At 45.3% G+C, this 15,512-nt stretch overlaps 1 protein-coding gene across 1 annotated transcript in view; it reads right to left on the bottom strand.

The window, feature by feature from the left end:
- The window catches only part of ULK1 (unc-51 like autophagy activating kinase 1), an 85,753-nt gene that overhangs the window by 11,926 nt on the left and 58,315 nt on the right, over positions 1 to 15,512 (bottom strand). The window contains exons 15-23 of the mRNA XM_010581724.1: positions 14,593 to 14,653; positions 14,164 to 14,253; positions 9,995 to 10,120; positions 6,207 to 6,358; positions 5,291 to 5,374; positions 4,450 to 4,712; positions 3,613 to 3,797; positions 2,683 to 2,798; positions 1,958 to 2,101 (exon numbers count right to left, since the gene is read on the bottom strand). Of these exons, the coding sequence (XP_010580026.1) occupies positions 1,958 to 2,101; positions 2,683 to 2,798; positions 3,613 to 3,797; positions 4,450 to 4,712; positions 5,291 to 5,374; positions 6,207 to 6,358; positions 9,995 to 10,120; positions 14,164 to 14,253; positions 14,593 to 14,653 (1,221 nt within the window). The remainder of the gene's footprint in view (positions 1 to 1,957; positions 2,102 to 2,682; positions 2,799 to 3,612; positions 3,798 to 4,449; positions 4,713 to 5,290; positions 5,375 to 6,206; positions 6,359 to 9,994; positions 10,121 to 14,163; positions 14,254 to 14,592; positions 14,654 to 15,512) is intronic.

The raw sequence follows: 15,512 nt of genomic DNA on the forward strand, positions 1-15,512 counted from the left end.
GGAGACCCTGTAAGTATGGTGTCCATCATCTTTTCCCCTTCTCGACCACTGAATCCACCCTAAGAGCACACTGCATATAAAAGATGGACACTTCAAAAGGAGCTTCTGTCTCAGGGTATTCATAATACATTGACTACTTCCAGAAGGCTTCATATCCCCTGACACACTGCCACAGAGGGATATATTCTGTCTGACAGGGGGATGCCAATACCAGCTACAATAATCTGCTAATTCTACCAAGGCGGTATTCTCCACTGTCACTGATCCTTTGGAGGGAGACGTTTCTCTTCTACCCATGAATTTAATATGCTGCCCTACCCTGCCTTCAAAAGGTTCAGCAATATAATAATGCACAACTGATCTGCAGAGAGGCACAGTCTCCTCTCCTCCCAAAGCTCTCTCCCTGTTAGCAGCTATGCTTCAAAGCCAAGTGGATCATCAAAGACTGGCAGAGTATTTCCACATCTTTCAGAGAGAGGAAAGGACCAACAATTTCACATTCTGGATACCCTGTAATTCCAAGAGGCTGTTTGCAGAAATTGTTGACCCATGAAAAGGCTCTGCCTTTATATCTGTCAAGTGATCTTACTCATGGCTTGTCCAAGCACTTCGGGCGCAGAGTTTCAGCTTGCAAAGCTCCCCTTTTCACCATTAACTTTGTGCATTAACTATAACATAACGAGTTACTGCACAGACCTAATAAACAAAGCTTGTCAAGCAGCACTGCTTTGACCACCTTGACCTAATGCTGTGTATATGTTGTAGGTTCGCTATTCAACAGCCTTGTCTTCCAGGCATCCCATCTGAGGTCTTGACTGTTCGGCAAGATTTGCATCCAAATCTCAACCCACTAAAAACTGGTGCTTGGCTCTGCTTCCAAATTGCTATTATCCTCACAAAAGCAATACAGGAAGTCTGAATTCTCTATTCGTAACATTTCAGTAGTAGCTAGAGGCTGTAGCCAGGATAGTAACCCCATTGTGCTACAGGGGCCTGTCAGATACTTTGTAAGAGTCTCTGCCCTACAGAGCTTACCCTCTAAGTAGACGAGACAAAGAAAGGATTATGGTCCCAACTTTCCAGACAATCAAGGATGTGAGTGGTTTTAGTTATGATGGAAATCCAAGCCGTACCCAGGAACTGAGCCCATGTGTCCCCCCCCATCCCAGTCAAGCAGCTTATTCATGGTTACATCCAAACCTTCCCTGCAGTAATTAAGAACAAGAGAGTCGACTACATTCAGATGAGCAATAGCCAAGACGAGAACCCAAACAAGCCAAAAATGCAAATAAAAGTGTCCAAATATTTTCTTAAACTGAACATAGACTCCAGCTCGCAGACACACTATCCCAAAAGGGCCAATTACCACAGTCTCAACTGTGGGCTGATGAGGCCAGAGCACTGGCATCTTAAAAGAAGTATCTGTCAAGCAGGAGTGCATTTCCCCATTTCCTACTTAAGCAGCTCAGAGCAGAAGTAACACCACTAATAATTTTGCATACAAAGCCATCCTGGCCCTTTCCCAACGATACTCGTGCACTGAAATTGTTGGGCATGGATGGTCATACTCGTCTTTTATAGCTCATCCAAAACCCATGGGGAAAATGATCAGAACACAACACCTTTACGTTTGTTGACCTATCAGCAACAGTGGGTCTATGAACAGCTGCAGCATTATTCCTGAAGCAGAGAGCAATGAAGTAAAAGAAGAGTTTGCCTGTCTCTTCCAAGTACTGGAAAACCACTGTCTGGCATTAGTCCTTGTGCCAGCGTAAACAGTTATCAGCAATAACTGGGGCTGGCAGGAGCCAGCACGAGAACCTCAGGCATTTAGACCAGCTGAGCTCTACCAACTGTGCTCTGAGCAGCCCTCTGCCATCAGCAGCAAGGAATTCAACACATCGCTCTGCCCCCAGGCATTCCCACTGGAACAGGCAGGTAGGTATCAGCCCTTTACCTGAAAACATCCTGGTCCTCGTGGTCTGTGGGGGGGTTGTTCCACTGGGAGGGGATCCGACAGTAAAAATCACTGGGGATGGGCTGGCAGAGCCCCCAGCCCGGGCACCAGAGTGCAGGGTCCCTCCGTAAGCACCTGAGGGAGCTGGGGAGACAGTTGAAAGGTGCAGACTGGCATTACAGGAAAGTTACTGAGAGCATGGTGTGCCTCACCCAGCAGTTTTATGTTCCTGCAGACTCTCTTGGGAGACACTGGTTACCAGCACAGGCCAGCACTCCCTTTGGAGGCATCCCCCAAGAACACGACCAGGCCAGGCTGGCATGAACTACAGGACACGAGCCTGGGCAGCGTTACGCATTGCTGCAGCTGTTCTCCCCTCCGCGCTTCCCAACCTGCAAGCCCACCCTTGCAGAGCCATTCATATTCGAGCCGCCTAGCAGAAAGTCCCCACTTCCACACGTCACCACATTCAGAAGGGGCCAAAAGAGGAAGCCCTGCCTACAAAAATCACACCGCTAGCCAGCAACTACACAGCACGCGTAGCCCACAGACCTTCGAGCACTCCACAAAAGAAAGCAAACATCATTACACTCCTCACACACGGCAGTCACTTCCTTTGCCAAAAGCCATCAGAAAAGCAGCCTCCCATTTGCAGAAGGCATGTAGGCAAACTGTTTGCCCCAACCCAGGACATCCTGCCAGATCTGCCTGGCCTCCCCACCTACCTGCAATTTCCATTGGCTTCTCATTGTTCAGGCTGTCGTTGCTGCCAGCTTCTGAGATCTGTGCCCCAAAGGCTGCCTTCAGAAGCAGGTCAGTGAGCCTGCCTGTGCTCAGAGATCTAAAAAGAGGACATATAACATGATGCAGAAAATCAACAGGTGTTAATTTTTCAGCTAACTTCCACTCCAGTTTGTGCCATTCCTGGTCCACAACCACTTAACACTACAAAGCAAACAGTCTGAAGCTGAAATGACCACTCTTCCTCTTTCAACAGAACATCTGAAGCACCTCCTGCTACTTGTAGGAAGTATACAACTACCGTGACTAACTGCAGTAAATGCAAGCACTGACTACAGCATTATTACAACACAATTTTTCCTTGATGGAAGATACGGAAATTAATATCAGAGGACTCCTCCAGATCACTGGAGAAAGCTGCAGTCTGCAGAGAGGCATGTAAGAAAAACTTAACACTAACACACGAGTGACTTTGTATCCTGCAATGACAGTCAGCACGTGGCTTTCAAGCAGATCTCTGGTCGGAAGACCTGCGCCCACTGTTCGATGGACAAGGAACACCCATAACACCCTCTCATCCATGATAGGCACAGGCTCCACAAAGAACAAGGCATGCATCTGCATAATTGCAGGGAGACTGGTCTAATAACAAAATCCTGCATCCCCACTTGATGAAACCCTGGACACTAAACACAGTGTGAAGCTACGGACAATCTCTCACTTTGTAAAATCTAGGCCATGGCCTGCGCCTGTAGAGGAAGACCAAAAATCTGCATCATATCTGCTTGCAATCCAAAGGTGCTAGCAGATAACTACAGAACATTTAACTTCAATGTTAGCTGGAGTTTGAAATTTGCCCCATCTGTCCTGTATTAGGGAATGAAGCACCACTGTATAAACAGGCTATAGCTCACCTGCCCTTGATCTCTTCCACAGGCCTCAATCCCAAGCCAGTTTGCTGGCAGTGGAAATGACCCATCTCCTTCAGATCTGGCAAGGTCTTGTTCCGTGTTGGAGTCATCATGACCCCCTGATGGGCCAAGAGGGTGAGGAGATTCTGGGAACTTGGGGTTTTGGGAAACTCAAATGGGGACACAGCCTAAGAAGAACAGAAAAAACAGAAACCTTTCTTTAAAAACAAAGGACGAAGGTTCCCCTCACCCTCCCATTTGTTTATCAAAATTAAATTGTATGCTTAACAACCTGCCTGAAATAAAGAGATAGAAATCCCACCCCACACAGTTACTTGTCCCCAGTACCAGAAAGACTAAAACAAAAGGACAACAAGCTCTGCTGAAAATTTGTAGCAGCCTAACATAAGCAGAGAAAATGCTGTCACAGTGCCAGCTTTGCATGAGACACCAGGGCTGTCACCTGCTTAACTGTCTGCCGTCTCTGTTGGGGATTCCTGCTGGACACACACTTGCGTCACAAGCCGAGTTGCTGTGTGCAAACCAGCCCAGGCACTACAGTTCACTAATGCGCTTCTGACTAATCTGGGCAGCTCCTTTTCATTGCCTGTTTAAAACCCTGGACTCTGCTCAGATGGTGAACACTGCTACCAAGTGAGATCTGTCCACTAAGAACTAGGACACTACCTCATTTCACACAGATCACTAAACAGCCCTTGAAGAAAAGCGAACAAGCAGTGATAAATCCAGGTCAGAGTTATCTGATCATGCAGCGGTTCAGCCCCAGACAACCCAAAACATTGAACTGTGAGGAACCCAAAATCAGACTCCTTGACATACCTTTGTAGGGGAGCCCATTATAGTTGGCAAAGGGCTTCTCTGCATGAACTCAGACAGCTTCGGTGAGGATCGGAGCTGCCGGCAGTGCTGTAAGCCATGAATCTGCAGAGGCTGGCTGATTGGGGTATGACCGAAGTGAGCAACAAGAGGATCAGAGTGCTGCTTGGTTATCTTCTGCCTGCAGGAATGCAAATCTGACAGGTTGGGAGCACTGTGGAGCCGGGAGCCCATCCCTCGAGGAGAGTGTTCAGGCGCCGAGGAACCTGGAGAGCCCAGAGTGACAAACCACATCATTTCCTGGTTCTAACGCAAAAAGCCAGCCTGATCCCAGGATCCACTGCACAAACATCTCCAGATCAAAACCTTCAGTGGATGGCTAAGGATGGCACTCTGATCAGTGCCACAAAACTGCTAGGCCTGATCGGGTTTTGACTCTACAGGAAGAAGAGATATGAACAGGGAAACAAAAGTGTAGCTTCTTCCCTTCACTGCAGCCCTTACAGAGAAAGGGACTCTGACTGTCAGAGCTTAGCAGCAAGGAAATTACACATCAAGCAGGCCACTTGGCAGAGGGGGTTCTGAGATGCTTTTCCTTCACTCAATCCATTGATTTCAAAGTCCCCAGTTTCAAGTTTTTGCAACACAGGGTTTGTCAGCACTGGAAGACGCTGGCTGACGGGATGTGAATGGATCAACTCCAACTCCTACCAGCACACAGAAATCCTGGCTGGCCAAGCAGCAAGAGAAGCTGCTGAAGGAACATACCCAACCTTGAATGCCCTGAGACTATGGTTCTGGCCTTATCCATAAGAATAATGAAGGGAGGTAAGGACCAACGCACCAGCGACAGGAATCCTGCTTCTCACTTCTGCTCCAAGATTAGACGGGATAACAGTCTGGCTGGGCTGCTCTGGGATTGTTCCAACTTTGAGAGAACACAATAAAAAAAAGTTTATTTGGTATTAAGTTTCCATAGGCAATAACAACACTATGCACCATCTGTTTTATAGAAAGATGCTAGTTATCTCTTTCATCTTCTCAGCCCTAGCTGCATAGTGAAAATATCAACAAATCCTGTAAAAGGAGGAAAAAAACCTTCTGTCTGGTATTAGTTTAGCAAGTTTTAGTCTGACTTTGCAGTAATATTAATTCAGAGGAATAGAATATGAATATTCTGCACTTCCCCACCAGCAGAGTCTAATAAGTATAGGATTGGAGACACTAGGGTTATGGAATAGCTAATTGCATCAGAGTCTGTTTCTTTATAGAAAACAGCAAATTGCACCAGTTGCACACTGGGGTTTTTCTTATCCCTTTCCACTTGCATTGCTTGTTAACACCTGGATGCAGCTACCAAATATTCAGACAGCTACTTTTCAGTTTGAACAGTGAAGTTCAAGCCCTTCCAAAGCTGGTCAGAATTTTGCTCTGACAACAATTGGCTTATGTTTTTTCTCACCCCAGCCCAAGCCAGTAAAAAGATACTTTGCACTTACAGAAGCCCTCTTCAGAGGGCAGCAAAATGTTTGATGCAGACACCAAAACAAAGCTTGCCTCTCCTGGGGCTAATAGGTATTTTCCTCTCCATTTTACTGAGGCCAAAACACCTGTCAAATGATCTATTGAGAAGAGCCAGGGAGAACACAATAATCTGAATTCCCTATTACCTGGCAGCTACAACTGGTCACAACCTCCCTCTTTACAGTACAGAGGCACATGATTTTATTAGGGCAGCAACATGCCAGTTGACATCTTACCTTGTGGCGATGGCATAAACGGCTTGGCACCGCCAAAGGAGAGCTTTCTAGAGCTGGGCACAGATCCATGCTCTCCAGGATAAGGAGGGGAAGCACCAGTTTTAGGAAAACCAAGAGGACTTGTACTGCTAGACCTCCGGACCGTACCAGACCTTACAGAAAACAACAGCAGCACACATGTTACTCCAGGTGCCAGTAAAGAAGAGTAAGGAGAACAGTATCACCAGACACTCACAAACACACCCAGGTACTTCCACAGAAGTGGAGCTTCATGGCTGTTTATTCTGGATAAAAATCCCACTGTTCTAGGACTACATGAATACAGATTAAGATGATAATCTTTGTTCTCAAGAATTTCAATCCAAACAAAATTTTGCAAACCAAATAAAAAGAATGAACGAGATTAGTTTAGCTGTAAGCAGGAAAGCCTGTCATTTTTCAGAAGTCACTTTTAGATACTTTCAATCAATCCTGAACAAGACAGTTTCATATCTTGCCATGTTCAAGGTGTTTATTTTAGACAGTGTCTTCAGAACGCCCTGAGAGGGCTTTATTCAAGTGTCCCTCCTGTGCCGAGCTACTCACCTTTTTATCAAAGCAGCCATTTAGGCAAAAAGCTCCATGAGTGCAGGTTGTATGATGCGGAGGTAAGCTGTGCCAAAGGCACTGCTCTGCAACAGAGCTTTGACTCAAATCAGAAGCTACAGAGCAAAACAGAGCAGTGTGTGGCTGTCAGATCTGAAACAGTTCAGTACTACCCAGAGGAATTTCTCTTTGGGCTGGATAGTCAAAATTGCCTGGGCTCCGAACTCTGTTAACTCCTTGTGAAGCCTCACCTTAGGGAGTTAAAAGTAATTTGTACAGCCCACACATGCAGGAACCTCAAGAATTACCCAGCTGCTAAAATGAAACAGAAGAGGAAACTAGACTAGCAGGAAAGTGAGTACAGCCACACCACCACTCTGGAGAGAGATGGGATTATTGTAAATGAATTAATTATTTCTCAGTATTTTAATGTTTTCACCTCTCGTTAAGAACACACAACCTAAATACTATTTACTGAAATGCCATTCTGCTTCTGCAGGCTCCTTCACCAAGATTCCTATTACACTCCTCTATATAAGAAAACAGTCTTTTCATCAAATCCTTCATTCTACTCCCAATTTGAACATTTTTTCCTTTGTTGAAAGAACATTAGTCTCAGCCAGTAGGTGGTTTTCTTGACAGAAATCAATGAATATGCTGAAAAAAACCCTCTGTGCTCAAGGCACTGAAAGATGCTATCACCAAGGTATCCTGCCTCCTCTCCCAGTGACGCTGCATTAAGCTGTCCATACATACCTGAACAGAAGGAGCAAAAGCGTCTGGGTTTCAGCACTGCAAGCAGGGCTAGCTACATTACCCAGGAATGGCAAAGTCATCCTGATGAAGTGTCAGACCTCTACTCAACAACACTGCTAGATGTATGTTTTACTTTATGCCATGTTTCAGAAAATAAATAAAAATAATTAAAAATAAATAAATAAAAATCTATTTCAGTAGTTGAGGTATAAGAATTTGATCCGCCACCCCTCCACCCCCCCTTTTTAATGTGTTACTACATTTCTCAGCTAAATGAATCCATGCTATATTTGCATGCTTGGAAAAAAGGAAATCCTTTAGAATTTTAACCTAAAAATCACTTCTCTTCAGGTTGCTCCAGATTCAGAGGCCTAATGCTCATCAAGTGCCTGACCCTGAAGCTAAATGAATACACAACAAGGAAATGGCACACCTGGCAAGCTGAAAAGATACCTAGACATTTAGTGGCCGAAAGTATTGCTCATCCATGTTTTTAACTCTCCAGAATATAAGCCATCCAGAAGGCTGAATATTATCTATCAGGAACTTGCAGAAAAAAACACCAGCTGACTGCCGCGCTGAAAGATATGGAATGTCAAATGCCACCCTACAAGACATGGGATAAGCAAGCAAGCAGACGAGCAGGACAGGTGATGTGGCCAAAAGTACGCACACATAATTACCACCTCAACAGGCAACATATCTACCCACAAACAAACTACATTACATAGGCATACACCAGCCAGTCAGATGACAGTGGTCAATTTTTCAGAGACAAGAGTGTACGTCAAGGTCTGCAGTCAAATGACTTGGCAAACATGATGAGGCACTTGGCTGTAATGACCTACTTGATACACCTGATGGAAAAGTGGAATCACACACTAAATGCTTGATGAAGATTTCTCCTTCTGTTCCTGAAGGGTGTCTACTGAATTTGCTGATTAGAGGAAGTGATGGTGAGAGATAAATATGGCTTCCTGGGGCAGCAAAAAAACAACACTGAACGCCAGAGATTCTGAGAAGATGCTAAAAGCAGAGTGTGAATCATCCTGATTGTGTCCATTCCTCGAGTTCCTCTGCAGGGACAATGCCAATCTCATCATTACACAGTGGTGACTAAAAGGAGCAAAACATGACAGTTTGATCCCTGACTGGTAGCTGCAGGCTGTGAACCTGAACTCAGCAGCCCGTCACCAGGCTTGGGGTAGGCACAGCATGCCTACGTGCATCCTCTGCACCTTCTCCAGAGCTCTCACTTTACACGCCACATGGATAACTAGGACTCTTTTTTGAGTTCCAACACTAACATGGTCCACAAGTTTTGCTGTAAAAAATAAAAAGCATGTAGGAAACAGAAAGGAGTCTACCACAAAACCTGCCACACGCTTGAAGAAGTGAACATAAAATAGTATTAAAGTAACACTGGCACAAAACAATCTCTCTGCTGATCCTTTATTACTATCAACATATTGTGTCTCTGCTTATGGGTCCACTGTGAATAAGCTTTATCCTGAATTAGGCTGGCTGAAGCCCAAACTTAGGCTGACATAGGTATTACCCTACTTCTGAAATCTAAACTTAAACTAATCCAGATGCCAAAGCAAGTCATCCAAAAAAAGACACAACACCTCACAGACACTTCTGTTTGAATGCCCCTGCTGTACAAACTCTTTAAGATCCTGTATGAGTCTCCTTCCAACCAGTCTACAACCTGGGCTGCTGCTGTCAACCCAGATTTCAAACCTGTAAGAACCAGAAATTATACGTGAGAAGAGACAGAAGCCCTATGTGTCTTGGATATACAAGGCAGTACCACTGAACTCAGAAGGTCAGCTGTACGGCTGAAGGCTGGCATCCAGGTCTTCCTGATGGCCTTCAGAAAACATGCTCTGCCTCACAGGCATAAATTGCTCATGATTTAATCACTCCCGGCTGCATAACCACATTAATATGCAACTCATGTAAGACACATCATCTATGGTATGACTAGCCACAGGAACTAATTAAGGTAAAGTCAGGTAAGTTTTGCAGCCCCATCCATTTTAGTTGCTTATCTCAACTTTTTCCCTTTATAAAGGCATCCGACAGATGGATGGTTCTCTGCTTGGACACCCAAACCATAGCTGGCATGGGAAAAGCCATCAGACTCAAAGGGGCTCAGCCTGCACTGAAAGTTGACAGGACCTGTCTCGCGTACGTGCACACAGATAAAATTTACAGAACTTGGTAACAAAATAAACCTCAACATCACTACAAAAGTACCCCAAAACTATGTTACTACATAACACCACGCTGGCTCTCTACAGCAAGGAGGAGAGCCCATCACAGAGGGAAATTTTTAGAGGTACAGAGAACAAACTGTGAAACAGTTTGTTTTACAGCCCTCGAGCTGTAATACAGGAGCCCCTGCACTGATGTTGCCCCATCCTCCCAGCCCCAGCACTTACCGCGGAGAGGTGTATTGATTGGGAGACTGCAGGTTCTGCTCAATCCGCCGGTAGTTATGAATTTGCGTTGGGACCGGAATGGGCACAGAGTGTCCGTACTTGCTGCTAGAAAATTGACCTGGCCGGCTGTTGAAAGGAGACACACAAAGAAAGCCTCTTGTAAGGGGTGGGCCGTCAACTAGGTAATTGGAGTTTTTATCTTCATAAAGCAACCGTTCACAGGGAGCGTCCCCTTGGCTGCTCTTGGGTTGTGGGTTTATACTGGGAGGTAGTTCAAAGTCATATCAAAGGGAAGTGGCATCACACATCTCCTGAAAACAGGCACCTTTCTTCCAGCACGATTCCCACCCACAGACTGAAGTTAAAACATACACCCAAGCGCACCACTCCCTCCAGGAAAATTGGATCCCTACTATTTCAGGCCACAACTGGCCTAGTTTCCAACAGCTCAGATCCACAGCCAAAGAGCACATCATTGAACAGGGGCTAAACATTCGTGGCTCACAAAGGATACCAGCAAAGATTTTGCTGCCAAGAGCTACTTGCAATTCATGCAGAGGCATTGCTGGAGCAATGGCATCTCCGTGAAAGTCTCAGCACGCCAGGAAGAGAATACAAACTTGCGGTCTATATCAGAGTATTTGCAAGTTAACTACAGGGTGGAGAAGGCAATTCGGGAGAGAATAAATTTGGGGGACAGAAGCTGGTATCTATATACTCATCGAGGTCAGCTAGAATGTCACACAGACAAAATGGGACAGGCCCATTCTGCAAACTTCAGACTTCTTTCTAGTTCCATCCAAGCAGGTTAATCAGCTCACGTCTGATATCTATTCCCCCGGGTGACAGTTTCCCCTGTTACACTTAGCCTGTACACCACACCCCACAAACCACGTTATACAAAAACCATGCAAACACGACATTTAACTAAGTAGCCGCCTGAAGTATTTTCCCAAAGGCTCCAGAATTCTAGGATTAATTGCCATGGCAATGCTATTTACAACTGCCAACACCAATTGCAGGGACGTTGCACAACTACAGAAAGATCTTATTGGTAATGAAGGCTTCTGCAGTCTTCTTGTTGTCAGTCAAGGATGCACGCCTGGATCTGCCCCTGAGAAGCAGAAAGTATCACTTCTTTGGGTCTAACACTTGGAGTGGAAGTGTTTTACATAAGATGAAAGGAGATGCTTAATTCAGCAAGAACGTACATTTTGCACAGGGGAAGAGAGAAGAGTTTGTGTCTTATTTGGCAAAGCATCCCATTACCAGAATTTCTTTTTTGGGGAAGGTCAGCAGTACTCTGTAGTTTATGGTCACAGTGTTGAACAAAGCTGAACTCCAGGAACGTGTCCGCAGATCTCCACACTGTGTACATGAAGACGCTCTTCCATCACAACAGAGCCAAATAACTGTAAAAGATCTTTCATAAAGGCTGAAAGATCACAACATGATTCCAATTTCTTCATTCCTCTCTCAAGATGTCTACTAATTTTTTAAGTTCTATATATTCCTCCTTATTTTTGCCACCAAGAGAACAGACTTTTAATCTGATGTCTGTCTCTAAAAGGCAGCATGGAAGCCTTGATTCTTCATTGACATACAATAAAATAAAGACATTCAAGGTTTCTGATTGCGCAGTGAAAAGGTGAGGCTTTGGTGTCTCTGCCTTCCATCAGTGTAAGACACGGAGTCAGACAAAGCAAACAGAGCTTTAACCAAGAAATCTGAGGGTTAACATCAAACTTTTTACATATCCCGATTTTCAACATACGTTTCAAACACTATCTCTTCAATCTGGCCAAAATCCTTTGGGGGAAAAGAATTTATCTGGTAAAATGATCCCCCCTCTCTCCAAGAGTTATAGCAAGTCCTTATAGGAGCCAGGTTTCTCCATAAGGTGCATGTTGCAAAAGAAAGCATCCAAATGAGGTGACATACACTAAACATGCTAACTGGCTTCAAGCCTTAAAGACTACGATTGACCACAAATTTGCAAAGATCAAGAGATAAAGCTGGGACATGGAGTTTAGTTACTTGGCAGTAATTAAAAGCTCTTTGAAAATGGTATTAAATCCATTGCTGTGGGATACATCCAAGGAAGTACTTTTCATTAGACTTATTAAGCATCATCAAGGGAAAAAAAAAAACCCAACTGACAGCATCTTTTAATTCTGCCTAGTCCTTATACTCTTAGTTAAAAACAAGGAGAACTGCTCTAGAGTACACCATGACATCCCGAGGAAAACCCACTGCTGGCCACTCTAAAATAGCCTTTGCTTTCTGTCCTAGTTGGACTGCATCCAGCATTGCTTGCTAGCCTAGAGCCACACATGAAAGGGAGCACTGATGCTTCCGAGTGAGCAAAGACAGAGAGAAAATCAGGAGCCCTCCTCTGCACCAGTGAAGCCAGGTGCTGAACCAGTGGGCCTCATGACATCTACAGTGAAGGGCACCGAAACCCATGTGAATAGTAAGGGCATACCTGGGTGGCACCAGTTCAAAGCACTTTCAGGGGACAGATCAAAGATAATGCTTTACACTCTGGATTCAGAGTGACTGCTCCAATCTTTCATTACTTATGTCTTATTCCCCATCCTGGACAGGGTAGGAAGTAACTTTTCAGTGTTTCTTCAAAGCAGATAGAAAAGTGAGAAGTAGCACTAGAGGGTTTGGCATCTGCTCCACAGAAGCTGCTGGGAATGAGCAGGAAAGAAAGCGAGAGCAGAAACATGTTTAAATCATAGCCGCTGACATTGACTTGCCGCCTTGTGATCCAGCAGAATACAGTGAGGCCAGTTTGGTGAAGACAGCAGCGAACAGTGAAAAGTAGGCAGCATTTGTAGTCAACTTCCATGAATTTCCACTCACTGCTGTCCAGAAACAAGGCCAAATCCTTTAATAAAGACTGATCCCCAGAATGCAAAGGAATCAGTTAAGGAATAAGCTGTTAAAAAGCTTAGCGGGCAATGGCATAAGAAGCCTCATGCAATTAAACTCCACACTGCAGTACATGCTTGCCAATTAATCTCATCACGTCAGCAAGGCTTTGAGCTATATTCTTCTCCTTTAAATTTGTATGCTTTGAGGCTATGTTTTGTCATTTTCTAGGCTCTGTTTATGTGACAAGTGTGTTCAACACATAGCCTGGGACTAGATTTTCTTCTTAAGAAAGATTTGAGAGTCATCCATCTTCCAGTGTGAAATCCCCTTCAACTGTTCTCCCCCAACAGGTGCCATATTGACGGAATAGAAGATAAAAGCTGTCCTGCTTCCCCAGTAGGCAAGAATGAGATGGGAAGCAAGACCACCAAGCTCCCTGTAAGCTAAACACGTACCATAAAGCTTCAAGCTCTAGAGTCAATGGGACCACCTTCCATAGACCGTTAACGTCTCCTGAACATAAATGTGTCTGAAGGCACTGGCAGTACTGGGCAGCTGTCACTTACGACATTTCTGAACACCAAAGCTAAGTTTGTAGCAACTGGTTTAGTTGGAACTAAACCTGTGACCATGCCTGTTTGCACTTGTTACTCCTACTGCACCCTCTGTTACTAAACAGGGCCCATATAGCAGCATTACTTTACACAGACATAGTGCAACGAGCTGTTCAGCGCTTCAGGCAACTGCAAACAACTAAGTAGGCCCAGATCTGTCCTTCAACAGCAAGGAGAGATGAGCAACACTCCTCCACATTTGCCCTCCTACCCCTTGCCCAGTAATTCGAGCCCATAGTAGTTTCAGCCTTGGCTGAAGTGTTGTACTCTAATTCACTGCATGAATTTAGAAGCAAGGGTCTTTAGCTGGAATACTCACCGCCTCTGCAGGCTGAGCACAGAGGGGATGAGTAGCACATACGTGCCAGTGGAGTACATTTACTTTCTGCTTGAGAATAATCCCTGGCCCTCCAGGGATCAGAGTTAATTCCAGCTCTACTGCATTCTCTTCTGGCCCCTCCTGAGGGCCAGAAGGAGAGACAAGCTCTATAGTTGGGACTGATCAGTGCCCACGGCTGGGGAGTTCCTCTTGGGTGTTTCTTGTTACCCTTTAATTAAAGGAGATACGCGGATCTTGCCCAGCACACCAACATCTGTAAAATCCCCTTGTGGAAGCCAATGGGTGTTCAATTAATCAACGTTTCATAGTCACCACTGAACAGTCTTTCTTACCTAGATGGGCTAGGAGAACTGCTGTACGGGGGTGAAGGAGATGGTGTCCTTCCCTGGCTTTCCAAGCCTGCTGAAGTCACCAGAGAACTCCTGAAGAATGATAGAAAGAACCCAGTGGTTAGAGCCTGGGAACCAACCCTGCTCCTCCCCTACAAAGCATAGCAACAGAGCTGTCTCTGCCAGCACCCTCTGGCCAGCTGAGTCTAGTCGTGGGAGCCCTGGGGACTGTCATGCTGCCCGACATACACTCTGGTATTCAGGTGCCACTTGCTGATCAAACTGAAAATGGTCAGAACCAGGCAGGTGACAGTTATCTTTGAAACAAAAGTTCCCATCAACATTTTTCCTCCCATCCACCAGAACCCAAAAGTCTCTAATGCAGAGTACGCTCCAGCGGCTAAGCCATCTCAGTTGCCTTGGTGGTCTTACCCGCTGTACATCAGGCTGTCTTGGATTGGTTTCCCTCCTGCAGCCTCAGCAGTTAAATCACCTGAGGAATAAGGAAGTGCGGAAACAGATTAATTCGAGATAATTTTCTTAAAAATCTTTATATAATTGGAGCAACTGAGATTTTGGGGTAGAATTTCCTGCTCCTCCAAGACCTGCTGAGTTGCTTCTGAAGTCAGTGTTTTGCAAAATACATGTGGGCTGAAGCTGATGTGGATGCTGCTAATCCTTTGTGCTGGTTTTGGCTGGGATAGAGTTAATTTTCTTCATAGTAGCTACTATGGGGCTATGTTTTGGATTTGTGCTGAAAACAGTGTTGATAGCAGTGTTGATGTTTTTGTTGAGCAGTGCTTACACAGAGCCAAGGCCTCTTCTGCTCCTCACCCTACCAGCGAGCGGCTGAGGGGGCACAGGGAGTTGGGAGGGGACACAGCTGGGACAGCTGACCCCAACTGACCCAAGGGATAGTCATACCATCCCATATGGCATCATGCTCAGTATATAAAGCTGGGAGAAGAAGAGGGAAGGGGGGACATTCAGAGTTATGGCATTTGTCTTCCCAAGTCACCGTTACGTGTGATGGATCCCTGCTTTCCCAGGGATGCCTGAACACCTGCTTGCCCATGGGAAGTGGTGAATGAATTCCTTGTTTTGTTTTGCTTGCGTGGGTGGTTTTTGCATTACCTATTAAGCTGTCTTTTTCTCAGCCCACGAGTTTTCTCACTTTTACCCTTCTGATTCTCTCCCCCATCCCACTGTGAGGGAGGTGAGTGAACAGCTGAGTGGTGCTTAGCTGCCGGCTGGGGTTAAACCACAACATCCTTATACCCTGAAGTTTTGGAAATTTTAGGCTGAAAGGCACTCCTTTTGGAAAGGGAACCAAAACCTGACAGAGTCATTTG

The sequence above is a fragment of the Haliaeetus leucocephalus genome, unplaced genomic scaffold (genome assembly GCF_000737465.1).
Source record: "Haliaeetus leucocephalus isolate CR32 unplaced genomic scaffold, Haliaeetus_leucocephalus-4.0 Scaffold802, whole genome shotgun sequence".
In the NCBI taxonomy this organism is placed as follows: domain Eukaryota; kingdom Metazoa; phylum Chordata; class Aves; order Accipitriformes; family Accipitridae; genus Haliaeetus; species Haliaeetus leucocephalus.